At 39.2% G+C, this 14,538-nt stretch overlaps 3 protein-coding genes across 4 annotated transcripts in view; all 3 read right to left on the bottom strand.

Moving 5' to 3' along the window:
- The window catches only part of neurl4 (neuralized E3 ubiquitin protein ligase 4), a 23,897-nt gene extending 20,755 nt beyond the window's left edge, over nt 1–3,142 (bottom strand). For both annotated transcript variants that reach the window (XM_020585905.1, XM_020585906.1), the window contains exon 1: nt 2,767–3,142. In XM_020585905.1, coding sequence (XP_020441561.1) covers nt 2,767–2,982 — 216 coding nt within the window. In that variant the 5' untranslated portion in view covers nt 2,983–3,142. The remainder of the gene's footprint in view (nt 1–2,766) is intronic.
- Nucleotides 3,143–4,560: 1,418 nt separating this feature from the next.
- Nucleotides 4,561–10,324, bottom strand: shbg (sex hormone-binding globulin). Its single transcript, XM_020585910.1, has 9 exons — nt 10,288–10,324; nt 9,939–10,003; nt 8,523–8,620; nt 8,059–8,248; nt 7,649–7,807; nt 6,003–6,159; nt 5,629–5,759; nt 5,225–5,429; nt 4,561–4,991 (listed from the first exon to the last, which is right to left on the bottom strand). The coding sequence occupies exons 1-9, from the start codon at nt 10,322–10,324 to the stop codon at nt 4,858–4,860; spliced, it is 1,176 nt and encodes a 391-aa protein (XP_020441566.1). The 3' UTR covers nt 4,561–4,857.
- Nucleotides 10,325–13,479: 3,155 nt separating this feature from the next.
- Nucleotides 13,480–14,538, bottom strand: part of zbtb4 (zinc finger and BTB domain containing 4) — a 24,957-nt gene continuing 23,898 nt past the window's right edge. Inside the window, exon 6 of the mRNA XM_020585909.1 lies at nt 13,480–14,532. Coding sequence (XP_020441565.1) covers nt 14,190–14,532 — 343 coding nt within the window. The 3' untranslated portion in view covers nt 13,480–14,189. The remainder of the gene's footprint in view (nt 14,533–14,538) is intronic.

Here is a 14,538-nt window from a genome sequence, read left to right as displayed (position 1 = left end):
AAATATTGAGGGTAGTTACTCATGCTGGTACTGTTTCTAATCAATTTATTTAATATATTCCAAGTACCCCTCATGTTATTTTTATTATCCTCTAATACTTTAGAGTAATATTGTTTCTTACATCTCCTCAATAACGCAATTAGTTTGTTCTTGTATAACTAATATTTTTCTTCCGCCTTCTTTGATCTGTCCTTTATGAATTCCTTATATAACACATTCTTCTTTTTACATGCATTCTGTAATCCCTTACTCATCCACGGTTTCCCACTGTAATTCCTTTTGTTTTTATACTGCTTACGAGGACAGTTCCTGTCATATACTTTCTTAAATATATTTAAAAATTGCTCATATGCTTTGTCTAAGTCTTCCTCTTTGTAAACTGCTTCCCAGTCTTGCCCCATAAAGTCCTCTTTTAGCCTCCTTACAGCATGTTCATTCGTCACCCTCCTATAAAAAAAATTTGTCTTTGGCCTTTCTTTTCTATACTGGCCCTCATAAACCAAAAATACAGGTAAATGATCACTAATATCATTTATAAGTAATCCACTAGACATTTTGCTGTCAGTATCATTAGTAAATATATTATCTATTAGTGTTGCATGCTGGGTTGTTAATCTATTATTGACGAGTAATTTTCTTCCAGTTTTCTGTGCTGGCTCCAGGTGCTCTGTAGATACAGCTAATTACAACTTTCTTCTTTTTTTTCCAAAAGTGAGCCAAATGTTACAATTAGACATGTGCACAAAGCAACAATATTTAAGTACACATGCTTCACTTCTTCCACCACTTATTTAAGACATGAAAATACCAAAGATTTTATTTTATTTTCTGCTGCACAAATGTTTCGCCCCACGACTCCTTGTGTCTTTGCATGACCTTGGACACATCACATAACGGTGAGATATCTTTTCCTCCCAGAGACACAAAACTCAATATCAACTCAAAGTAATGTGAGACTTTATTGATCTATTTTGTGAAATATGTTTTACCTCTTATTATGTGGACAATAGATTACAGTGGGAAGATGGTGAAGATTCAAAAATTTGCTTTCAAACATATCTGAAAAATGCTCTTGATGATTTCATAAAGCACAGTTGAGCGAATTCCTTCTGTCTTAAATACAAACCGTAGACCACTGACAGTGTCCTACGCTGGGCTAAATGTTCGTCCAATACATCTCTTCATTTGCTCCCTTTTACTGTAGCACAGTGGATGTCAGTAGACAGGATGGGCAGTCATGCCAATGTGAGCACTCTATGATGGAAAGCTATTGATTGTGATGCATATATATATCAAAGCCCTTATCAGGCTGAGAGCCTCATAAGGGATGCAGAATCATTTACATACAGTATGTGCTGTTAAACTAGATGTCTAGTGGAAATGCCAATTTCATGCAGCTTGGCCTCTGGATGACAGGTTGTTCAGAAAATCTATCATTGCATCTTGGTTGGACACACTGTCATTTAGAGAGAGAGTGTGTGTGTTTGTGTGTGGCCCAGCTGGCACAGGCTCCAGAGGTGCCATATTGTTTACAAGCCCAGCAGAGTGTCAGACTGCAGAGGCACAAGCCATGACAACAGCTGGTAACAGCCACAATGTAAACAGGCATTGATAGGATATGGAGAGACCCCAAGAGCAAGTAGCACAAGCCTGGTAATTACTAATGAAAAATATAATCTAGAAGATTAAAGAACTATTTTTTCAACTAACTTCCCAATAAATAATTTCACACTCAACAGCAGTGTTGGAGATTGTGTGGGCATATGAACTCTAATCATTTGCACATCTTCTGGGTGCAAAGAGATTAATATTTTTGTTTGTCATGATCTGATTACAAAAGAATTTGTATTATTTAAGGGACACACCCTCTCTGTTCTGTATTATATTTGCTGTAAAAAACGTTATAACTAAAACAAGCTGAAAACCTCTACACTGAAAAAATAAATAAATAAAGAGACGTACGATGTTTTCCTGGCTTTTCTCCAAACATGGGGGGAATTGCATCACATTCACTGCAAACAAGGAAAACTACTGCAAATAAAAAGCGACAAAAAGTAGCATTAACAATTACAGCAAAGTCCCACCAATGAGACACATTGTTGAAATATACTTTGTGCTTAATCCTAAAGTGTGAAAAGGTTATGGAGACTGAAGAAGTGGACAAGTTCAGTGCTTTAACATGCAGCTATGAATATCCTTAATGTCACGAAACAGAAAGCAGTGGCTAATTGTAAGCATTAACCTACAGTTTCTGAGCCTCTGAGCACTGCAGTATTAGCCACAAGGCAGAGAGGCTGACAGGCAACGACTACGTCAGAACAAAACTAAACAAAGCTACATAAAGAAGCTTAAACAAATTCCTGTACTATATTAAACAACACTAAGTCCTTGTCAATGCACGACAGAGCCCTTATAGCACCTTCCAGAAAGGCTAGCTCCGGCTAGCTACTGGCGGCTCCTTAGCATGCTAACTGACACTACCAAGGCAACACAGGCGTCGTTTGCTAAGTGACTGAACATATGAACACACAAGAGGGTATATTTAAGTCCCACTGTCGTCGCTAAATTTCTGCCAGTGAATGCGATTCTCCCCCAACAATCGCAACAACAGTGGTCATTGTCAACCCGTGTGAACTGCCCTGGGTACCAGCAGCCCCTCACTGCGGACAGAGACAGACCACCAGCCCGTCCCACCAGAGCTGTTCCCGCACTCCCTCTGATCATACTCTGCTCAGGAGAGGCAGCAGCGGGCCTGTAATTGTTTACCTTCTTGTCAATGCGGACAGTGAAGACATCCCGGTCCCTCAGCGGCTCCTTGCTAAGTACAAGACCATGGTTGAACTCCTGAACTGGCTGGTTGCGCCGAGCGGTTCGGTTCGAGTTGGACAGGCCGATCAGCTTTCCGCTCCGCGGATGCAGCTCCGCCGCCATCTTCAGTGGACGGCCAGTGTTCACGACAGTCGAGCTTTGCGACAGTAACATTATGACATCCGGCAATCAATACTGCACCCCACCCATTTTTGTAACACATTAAATGTATCGTTTTTAAATACATACATTTATGAATTCTTTTGAATATAATGTGAACAATAAATTTAACTTTGACTTAAAGGCTACTAGGACACATAGAAATTGAAGGCTTGTTATTTTATTTAGGCTTTTATTCTGGCTTCATTCTATGCAGTGTTGGAAGAAGTACTACTCAGACTTTTCATTTAAGCAAAAGTAGCAGTACCATGATGTACAAAAGTGTAAAGTACAAAAGTATTAGCAAAAAATATAGTTAAAATACCAAAGGTAAAAGTACTCATGCAGAAACGGACATTTCACAATAATGTAAGTCAATATCATATTACTGGATTATGAAATCAATCTACTTGATAAATCTCAAGTATACAAACTTTTTTTTTAATTTAAACCCACTAATCTTAATTGACTGTCACTTCTAATTAATGAACTTTGGTTTTATGGATAAGCATTGTTTTTTTCTTTGTATTTATTTATTTTTTGTTTTGTTAACATCTATAGGCCTATTTAATGAAATACTGCAAATTCTACCTTAAATGTTTCTGCTTGAATTTTGGACAGAGATGAAAGGTTTCTGTATTTTTCATCAACCTATCATAACTTTGAATACATCTGATTGAAATACAAAGAATCCCATCATCATATTTAATTAAACCATCATAATTACACACCAATTTTACACAAAACCTATCAGTGCCTTAAAATTAAACCATAGATCACTATATTTTGACTGCAACACTTGACTAAACATTGATTATCATTGATTAGACATTGATCAAACATTAATTATCAATCAAATCTTTGCTTTATGCATGAAACCATCTTTTTTTTTTTACTTTTCTTAATAAACTCAGTGTCTCTTTTCTCTTTCTCTGTCACACACACACACACACACACACACACACACACACCCCTGCACTTCCTCTTTTGTATGTGTGTCTTACTTCCCTTTTTCTCTGAGTCAGAATTTTTTCTGATCTCTTTATGATTTAGACTTCTGAATGTACCTTTTTCAATACAATCATTTCTCATTTTATTTTTACACATTCACTAATGATTATTTCAAACAAAACACACACACAAATCATCTTATGATTATCTTAACCCTTCTACTTTATGCATTCTGCCATAGCATTTTAATATTTTTCTCTCTCTCCCAGCTCCTATTGCCATTTCTTGTAAACATTTTTGCTGTTCTTGTGGGACTTCTAACTGCAAAGAGACAATTTGTTCAACAGCCTCCTGCAGCTCTTCTTGTAAGGTCATTTCTGATGCCAGATCATCATTTTGTTGTGACAATCTACATGTTTTACTAGTTAAATGGCATCATACACAAAGTGGATCTAACACAGACACTAAAAATCCACTAGAGGGGGTAAGGTCCATGTCTTAAATCTTTCCCTTTCTCTGTGTTTGAATCACCTCATGGCACTATTAAGTCTTTACTTTGCCTTGAATACAACAGTAAAATCAACATTCAAGCAGAGTCACATTAAAGAGAAGCATATTTTATTCAGAAACATATTGTTGCTTATAACAAGGTCAGAAAACCACTCACATTTTCAGATTAATCTGTATATTCTGTACAAACTGGGCTAGTGGAATAGCCATCTATTTAAAACCATAACTGGTATCTTAATTACAGAATGAGTATTAGCAGTGTGAAACTCTAGTGGTTGGCTCCGTGTTGTTATGCTCTACAGAGGCAACTGTGCCTCCTTCATTTTGTAGAATATTTTATACTTTACATACAATGCACTTTTATGTCACCAAAGGCAACAGAATAAAATGTATTCTCTGCAAACATATAGTCCACATATAGTGACTGATTTATGCAGGGCAGCTGTGGGGAGAGATTGAGATGTGCCTGACACTTAAATCCAGATCCAGATCTCTCCCTTGGATCTGGACCTTCTCCAGACAGCCTGTCAAGAACTGGGAGCCCACGTTGTCCTCACCTTCACCTGAAACGTGAACGAGACGAACAGTTTCCGTGTTATTTATTTTCTTATTATTTTCATGTCATTAATGTTTTTATTGTGTTGTTTTTTTTAATCAACCTTGTCTGCAAATCTAATTCCTCTTTCTGCACAAAAATATAGAATCCCAAGCCTTGACCATGAAGATATAAAGATTGTAGCTCTTCAGAAATTCCTCAAGACTGTACAAACAACACATCCTTGCTTTTTAGCCTCACCTAGGAGACCTCCGATAGCTAGACGACCATCTCTCCATGTGGTCAAATATCCAGGGTGGCGCACTGGACTGATAGATACTGTAGTGGTCTTTGGTTCATCAAAATCTTGAAGTACTTGCAGTAAATCGGTCTGAAAGGTCATCACCAGCCTCTTGACAACATCTTTCATTTGGATTTTGTATTCACCGAAAGTGAGTGTGACCTCCTGCAAATTCACAATAAAGGCAGAATAAATAATTTGCAATAACTTTGTGGATAAATACAAGGGATCTCCAATGTGTGTGTCAGTATGCATGTGTGATGGGGTGTGTGGACATGAAACAAAAGTTCATGTACCACTCTCACTGTGCTGTAAGGAGCTTTAAAGAGATTCCTTTTGAACCATGTCTGATCTATGCGCATACCTTACTCTTGGCTGCTAAAGTGAACATTAGCTCTTGTCCAGGAGCCTTGATGCTCAAAATGGTTCCATGCATTTGACTGAAATTTCCCCAAATTCCAATCTTAAGCCCATGATCTGCTTCAGGGAGGAAAACTGCAACAAGACAAAAGAGCAATTCACATAATTAATAGAATTTGTGTTGGAGTGACCTGTCAACCATCCAATTAAAGCACCACCATTAACACAGATCAAATTAGAAATAAAATGATATAACATCGCTACTCTAGATGCTATGTCATACAAGAATGAGTTATCAAGGCCAGTTGAGAAGTTTGTTATTAAACAGAGAAGCCTTAGCACTTGTCCATCTGCTGGATAACTGAACAGTGTTCCTACCTGAGATGTTGAAAATGGCCAATCCAGTGCCAGGGAAGTAGATGCCTGGTTGGATGTTTTCATAGCAGGGCCAGAGCTCCTCCACTTCTGTCTCCCAGGGGAAGCTGAGGTTTAACCAGTTGCCGTCCCGTACACAGCCGTCCATGTGCGGCTTGAACTGCAGCAAAGAAGGCAACAGTGCATTTAGAAGAATGAACTGCAGTACAAATTCAAGATTGTTCATGATCACTCTTCAGTACACTTGTGCAAAAGGAAAAAATTGTGCTATCTCTGTTAATTTTGTTAAAGTAAAAAAAAAAAAGAAATAAAAAAATTTATATTTTGGCAGCTGGGGTGCCAGAAAACTACCAAAGAATAAACACAGACTCCTCACGAAAACTAGTAAAATAAATAAATAATGGAAAATAACCATCTAAAAATACAGTAATTTCCCCTCATTTTTAAAGTTTTTTCTTTTTAATTTTAAATGAAATTTGTTTTTCATGTTAAATAAGAAACTAACCTTTAAAGCCCAGGAGTTTTCCATTTTTAAAAATTATAAAACAAATAACTTTAAATATATTACCAACAATACACTGCTAATTTTAGAATATATAGATGCTGAGTTCAACATTAACCTTTATCATGTTTTTTCTTACAATTATAAAAAATATAAACCTAGACTTACTTTAATATATATTACAAATACACAGTAAGTTTCCACCATGAATGTGTTTGTCAAACTGGAAAAACATGAGTAACTGAAGAGTTTTATCTATCACACAATGCATGCTGGGAGTACAGTACAGTAAACAAAAATTTATTTGCAAAATTGTTATAAAATTGTAACTATTTTAACATTTATTTAACATTTGTGTGAAAAAAGGAAAGCTTAAAAAAGAAATTTATGGTAATCCACAGATAGAGGATTTACCTCTGTGCACTACTGTTACACCTTAGTGATACAAAACAAAAAAGCTGTCATTTAAAGGCCATTTTATGGTAATATATTTGTCTTATTACCAAGAATAATTAGTGAAATGTTGATGTACAATCTTATACAGTAGGAGATCAGTGTGATAAATATTCAAGTTTAAAATGTGATTTTTGTGGAACCAGAGAACTCTTTTTAGACTCATAATTTGACTGACATTCAACAATCACACAAGACAAAAGAGGCAAAAACACTGATAGTACGTAATACAGTGCAGCCATTCAAGAGTTCACTCACAGGCTTTAAACTCATCCAGAGCACCTTTAAAATTTCTTGTCTGCTAAGTGAGCGAGCTCCTTCCCCTGTGATATATTCGAAATCCCCATAAAAAACTAGTAAACATACCTTGGGTTGAGATTGTTTTGTCAAACTGTCTCTGAGGTCAAAAATGAACTTTAATGCTGTTGTTTTTAGAAAGATGTCAGATTGTAACAAGTGGTCAAAAGAAAGAGCATACTCTCATGCAAGCACTCTACCACAGCGACCACTTTTACTAGTTCTCGTGAGGAGTCTGTGTTTATTCTTTGGTTGTGGATGAAAGTAAATGAAGAGAATCATTATATAAACCAGACGTATAAATGAAACAAGCTGATCAAAAACTGGATGCAATCATCACTAAATAACTTGCATAGATGCATGCAGATTGCAATCATATCCTATCAAAATGCTTTACCTGAACAATAATCTTTTCCTTGTCGATCAGGATCCCGCCGAGGGCTATTCGGAGTTTACCTGAAGGGACCTCTAACTGTTTGGACTGCATGCCCACCACCAGCCTACTGGAGCCGTCCACCACAAGAATCACAAATTCCCCCTGGTTGCTCAGCTCCAGCTTGGTTGAAACACAAGAGGAACTGAATTGCAACATATAGTGCCCAATTCTGAATATTATACACTATATTCAGTATGCATATGGTGCGCTTATTGAGCATGAGACAAGAATATTTTAATAAGCAATATCACCTAGTATTGAGGAGTAACCCTTCTAAGAAATTGAGATTTCTGCCATAAACAAAAAGCCACTTGTTTCTAGAAAAAAAGCAACTAGCTTCTGTCACTTGACTCATGACAACAAAAACTCACTGTGTGCCACTTTCCATCGTTGAGCTTGGGCCCCCCTGCCACACTGACAGGAACATCTTTTTTGTTGACCTGCATCAGAGGGAAGCCATCTTTCAGGGACAAGACAAACCAGTCCTCTCCGTTTTTGGTGTCCCCATAAAAAATGAGACCTTCTGGGTCGAATGTCCGTATCTGAAAGGAAGAGCTAATGCTGTAGAGATAAAAAAGAATAGTTTTAAAGTCATTGATAGGCTGGTCCACAATAGATAAATAAGATTCTTCTTATTTTGATGACTTTTATCTGTGGTTAAAAGTAGTGATAGGAGCCTGCAGCTAGAGAAAGCCAATATAATGAAGGTTTATGCCTTCTTATTTCAGCAATCTTCCAGTGGTCAGGGATTTCTCACTACACCCAACACATGCGACGGTCTCTTTTGTGCCACAGATTTCACCGAGTGGACGCGAAGCCACTGCTGCTGAAATACCTGGTGATCTCACTGAGGTTGGCTGTTGTGTGCATCAGTGGCCTCCAGGTGTCTCTGTCCTGGCCGAGGTAGACGGTAGCCTCGCCAGACACCCCTTTCTAAAAGACACGGGCACTCATTCAACATGAAATCATAACTTCAATTTGTTATTCTGCATTTTCATTTATTTTTTTATGTGACACCTTGATCGGTTAGTGGCTCCAACCACAATAAACCAATTACTGGGTTGCATTCAATTACTGATCCAGCTTAAAAAATGTAATTACACCATCATAAAGGAAGGGTGGTCACTCATATTCTTTTGAGGTGCAAAATCAATGCATTCGTTGACAGAAGATCTATGTGGCAGTGTATCAATATAATGTACAACAGCAGGCGTGAAGTCCAACAGAAGAAATCGTTCACTGAGGTAAAAGCAGTTGGTGTTGCTGCGGATTTGATGCTGTTTGTCTGAGCAAAGTCCTAAGTTTAAACAAATTTTTAGGACATGCAGGGGGACCCCCCTTCACATACAGTATGAGTTGATTCCGAATTTTAAGCCCTTTCAACAGCCCTTTGTCTATCCTCTAATGTTTGTATAAAAAACAAAGCATAGAATTACCATACAGGGTAGAGCATTAGTCTTTTTAAACAGCCTAAAAGGCTCAGACAGATATTTTCAATTGCTCATGGACTGTGTCACCTAATTTAACAAAAATAAAAAGCCATATAAACATGTCATATGAGCCATTCTTTTACAGAGATTTAGGGACTTGAATAAAGAAACACATTATAATTGTAGCACTGCATATGCACATACCTTACCCCATCTGTTCCCCTGCCCCAAGACTTCCCAGCCCAGCAAAGTAAGGCTCAGAGTAAATAGCAGTCCACCTGCCATTGCTTTGCAAAACCCAACCATCCTTCAGTGCATTCACCCACCCAGGCACTGACCCCTCACGCGGTCTAGAGATTCCAAACTATCCTGAGGTGACGGTGGCGAACAAGGAGCAGAGAGACCCTGCAGCAATGTGTGAGGCAGTGGTGTGTGTGCTGGCACATAGTCCTGGGGTCCAGAGGGTAAATATACCATGATAGGCGCAAGTTATCGATTCCCAAATGGGAGTGCTTTATGTGGGCGGCAGGCAAACGAGGGGGGATCAAGGAAAGAAAGTGTCAGTTTTGATCTGTTATAAGACATAAAAACTATATTTTAACTAAAATGTGTATTTCCATCAGTCAGTCCTGCCTTTACGGTAATTCATGTAGCATGAACACAACGGTAGACCGGGTGAGTGACCTTAGCCGGAACACTGATGTGTGTTTACTTATTACACAGGAACCTTGAATCACCACTGCTGGCTATGACTGTGTGTGTGTGTGCATTGTAGAGAGGAGGAGAGCGAGATGAGAAGGGAACTGCGCTTCGAGTCACACCACTCTTCGCTCTTCTGCTGGCTGTGTTCCTATGATACCGTCTCCTTCCAGGAAGGCTGCGATAACTGGGAAACATTGGGATAAGCACAACACACACAAACACGCAGACACAGAGACAAAAAAATGTTGTATCTGTTACTCAGGTGGTGAGGATTTGAAATTAATCAGAAATGTCAAATTAAAGAAAAACAATTTTCTTGCTCATGTGCGCAAGTTGTCTGTGTATTAACACGTAGACAGGGCTTTTATTTTGGAGCCACTACAGGAGAAACACAGGTGTAAATCATAACATTAACAATGGCTGAATTCAGGTTTGCTGCTTCGGGTTCAGCGTCCTGGTGTTGTGCACGTGGACCCACGTTCATGACGTAGTGGAACACCTCCATGTTTATGTTGTTAGTAACAACTGTGCTCATTCCACGATGTCCGCTGTGAAAAAGATCCACTGAGGTAAAGTAATTCAGTGTTTTGCTGTGCTGAAAAATCAAATGTATTGTTTTGCAGCACTGTGACTTGAACACTAGGAAAGCACCTTTTTTTTTATTTTAAATTTCATGACAGAAATTTTGAAAATTTGGTCCAATATCATTCATATTTAGTGTCACTAGTGGGAAAGTGCCTGTCAGCTCCTGTTGAGAAGCCTCTGGTTTACATGTCACCACAATTTTGTAGTTGTTTTTTTTTTATATGGGGCTAATATTGCTATACATAAAAGTAAACACCTTGAAATTAAAACTGCAGTATGTAACTTAAGGCAGCACTGGCATGAAACTCCACCGCTCTGTTCCGCCCAGCGCTCCCTCTCCCTGCTCCACTGTGCTCTACTACGATCTGCTACACTCCGCCACACTCTTCAGATATTTGTTGCTACAAGACATGAGAACACAACTAAACTGTCTGATCAAGCAGAAACGGTAGAAATCCATTTTGGTTAGAGAGGTCAATCCTGCTCAAAGCCTTTTAGAAGCTAGTATGCAGTCTGGGTCACAGGAGGCTTCGACAGCACCTCTCCACATTAAGAGCTTTCTACAACAAACATATTTGAAAAAACGTTACATTCTGTTGCTTAAATTACCAAAGATATACAAATATTCACCACTGGAAACAAAAAGTTTTAAATTAACTGTGAATGCACAGTGATCAAACAGTTGACTATGTGCATAAAAGAAATAAAACGGGTCTCTGGAATTTGTTTTGCTTTTCCTGACTGCACATTTCACTACAGAATCCAGAGGGAGGATCAAACAACACAAAACTTATCTACCAACTCAAGCACACGGTTCATATTAAAAACTCTGAATCAACATATATAAATTAAGAGGTATTATAAAAAATAAAAATAATAAAAAAACAACAACATGAGACCAGACTAGAGCTGATTTCATTGGGTCATCAGGTTAATACTTTATTTTGTTTGATTGCAGCAAAGAGAAAGAGAGGGAGATGGAAACAAGGGGAGAGAGAGAACAAGGAGGATGTCAAAGGAGACTACAGACTTTGGGAGAGCTGTGGCTACAAGCCTTTGTATCAAATCTAAAGACAAAGTCATCAGGCAACATTAAAACATTGTTTTAAAAATAACATTAACATATTCTGTGGGCTCTATATGGCACAGTATTACCCTAGACATGTACACGATACCAAAACAGTTTAGCTACACCCCTACGTCTATGAACAGCTTCATAGCAAACAAAGCCATGAAATCTATCTCCAAATCATTTCTCAAGAAAACGCTCTATTCAAATTTCTTATGCCATAACAAGGCACCTTAAACAGTTGAAATCTGGCAGATCCACATCTTACTATAGATTTAAATATCAAAGCAGAGGCACATTCATTGGAACTAAAACATACATTAAATAGTTGTAAATTACCACCAGATTCCAGTCCAGTCACTACAATACGTCGATTTGCATGCTTTTGGTCTGTATGATAACTGTGATTGCAAACTATGGCATAAGAAATGGTCTGAAAACACAAACATGTCCATCTACAGGAATGGCTTGAGATAGAGTATTGGAGACAGCAAGGCTTGTTTTACACTGAAACTAACCCACAGAAAAGTGTCAAAGACCAAAAAAAATAACAGGTGGCCCATATACTGCCAAGGGAAACGCTGCTCAGGCAGATTCATTTTGGTTTTCTTATTCACGCAGTCACTTGCTCTAAAACACGTTCTCACAGACGGAAAAGGCTTGTAACCACACCCGAGGGGATGCCTGTGCGTCCCTGCAGTTGGTCACACTCCTGCCTGAACCAAACGGTGCCCCAGTACCATCACACATACTGAAACATATGTACTTCATTCAGAAGAGGTGCACTGTGCGAGTGTATGCTTGAGGGAAGAGTTACTAATGTGGTATCTAGTGCTGTGGGTTGTTTTTGTCTCAAAGCTGTGGTCTGTAATGAATAAAATAATATGAAACACAAAAGAGGGAAACAAAAGCTGTGTGCACAATGCCAGTTCTGCTGAGAATATAAACAGTTAGGAAGCAAGTGTTGCTCATGCTTTGTGGATACAGAACCCAAGTTTACTGACATGTTCCTAGGACTATTGTATATATGCATACCAGACGTTATACGGTTCTTTAACAGGTTATTTGTGTCAAAACAGAAACAAAAAGGAAATGAAACTGACTCTACCATTAATGCAGCTGTACTTCATTAACCTCATGACTAAATTTACATTCATATTTTTAAGCTTACTCCCCCTTTTCACTGAAGCCACTTCCATCTGGTAAGAGGGCTAAACAACATAAACAACACAGTTCAACAAAACAAACTTATAGAGATAACATTACACGTTAAAAAAAAGGCCCCATCATCTGGGGAGATTCAGCCACTGCTTTGGCTCCTAAGCTCAGCCTCTTCCTACCTTAGTAAAAGACAAAGGGCAAGGGGAACGAGTTCAAACTATTTCCCAATCTCCCTCCAGCTGGAGAGCAGCATAACGCTTTCTGTCCCCTAAATCATTCTGACTCAGAGTCCAACAGTTTTGTGCCCAAATTATTTCTTTTCTTATCCAGAAATAACTCAATACCCTGAATCATTTTTTTTTCCTTTACTATCACTTTCTTCTTCCTGGTTTAGGAAGTGGAGCCTTTTCCTCTTAGAATCAAAGAGGAAAACGCTACTAAAGATGAAGGCAGACTAGTTTTTATTCTTTTCCTTTTTTATGTGAAGGAAATGAGATGAAGAACGGAAGTGCAACGGTCTACCAGCCTTTAATTCTTACCCAGTGGCCAGCTACATATCCAAAGCAGCTACAAGTGTCCCCTGTAAGTGACCACTACTTTTCTATTTTGTGCACATAAGGTATAACCTATAGTGAAAGCTTTACAGATCCTACAGTGTCCTCTGGCCACAAAGTCGCCAGGTTAGTTGAAACATTAGAAGCTCGGGTGATCTGTCCTTGCAACAGACTTGCGTTCAGCCATAGCACTGACTTCTTAATGATTTGGATATGAGGAATCACTTCTAAATGCACTTCTACACACTGACCTACAGTAGCTATTCCAACTACAGCAGGAACGCTGCGGAATAATCTAGCCATTCACACACACAAACACACTTTCACATATATGCAGTAATGCCTGCTTAAACCCACCTCTGCATGCACAAATCCATACATACATGTGCATGTACATACTCATATACACCTTTCTTGGACAGTTTAAACAACAAGGATACACCTGCATCCTCATTTCCACAAACAAACACACACAAGGTCTGGGTTGCTTAATGCTCCACCTCCAACTGTGTCGAGTAAAGTCTCTTCTGTCCCATCCCTTATCCCACACAAGCCTTCCCTGAAGAGCGTTTATCCTCGTTATGCGGTGACTATAAAGGGAAGCAGACTGAACTAATTTTTCACACAACACACACCCTGTTAGCAGTTCTTATTCTTATATTATAGATAATATGATGAGTCAGAGAGGAAGATTAATCAAGCTCTAGAACTACGACACACTACAGCAAGACAGGAGGAACATGGAGAAAGGTGAGCAGGAGCAAAGAAAGGGGAGCAATGATACGTCACTATAATATCAGCACTCTCCTCCCTGTTTCTTTGCTCTTTCTCCATCTTTAACACCTACTCCTGATTTAATGCCTGGCTCTTATCTCTACTGAATAAAAGAGTGGCAAGGGCACTGTGCAAGTGACCCAGTGTGCACGCACCCCTCCTGCTCTCATCCTAAACAGGCCAGGCCATCCCCTTTGAAATATATTCCTTATAGTGCTTCTTTTGTCCTAGGGTTTGCTGCTGCTGCTGTCTCGTTGCTTCTTGCTGCTGCCACTGCTGCTGCTGTAGAGACTGGGATTGGCCACAAGGGGGTGAGGGGCTGCACCCATATAGGGCGCAGCAGTGGCTGCGTAGTTGAAGATGGTGGGGAGAAAAGGCAGTGGCTCTACCTTTTCCCCCCCAGGTGCCATCATATTCAGAGTCACAGGAAGAGCTGCCAGGTTATAAGGGTAAGCTAGCAGCTGGGGCCCATAGAGCAGCTGGTAAGGGTCTGGATAAAATGGCAGCTTGGCCAGGTCCCCGCCACTAGGGACCCTCACTTTTCCCAGTGGGGCACAGGGAAGAGCTCCAGCAGGC

Source organism: Monopterus albus, unplaced genomic scaffold (genome assembly GCF_001952655.1).
Source record: "Monopterus albus unplaced genomic scaffold, M_albus_1.0 scaffold384.1, whole genome shotgun sequence".
Lineage (NCBI taxonomy): Eukaryota > Metazoa > Chordata > Actinopteri > Synbranchiformes > Synbranchidae > Monopterus > Monopterus albus.
Note: the sequence above shows the minus strand (reverse complement) of the source record. Positions and strands in the feature narration are given on the sequence as shown.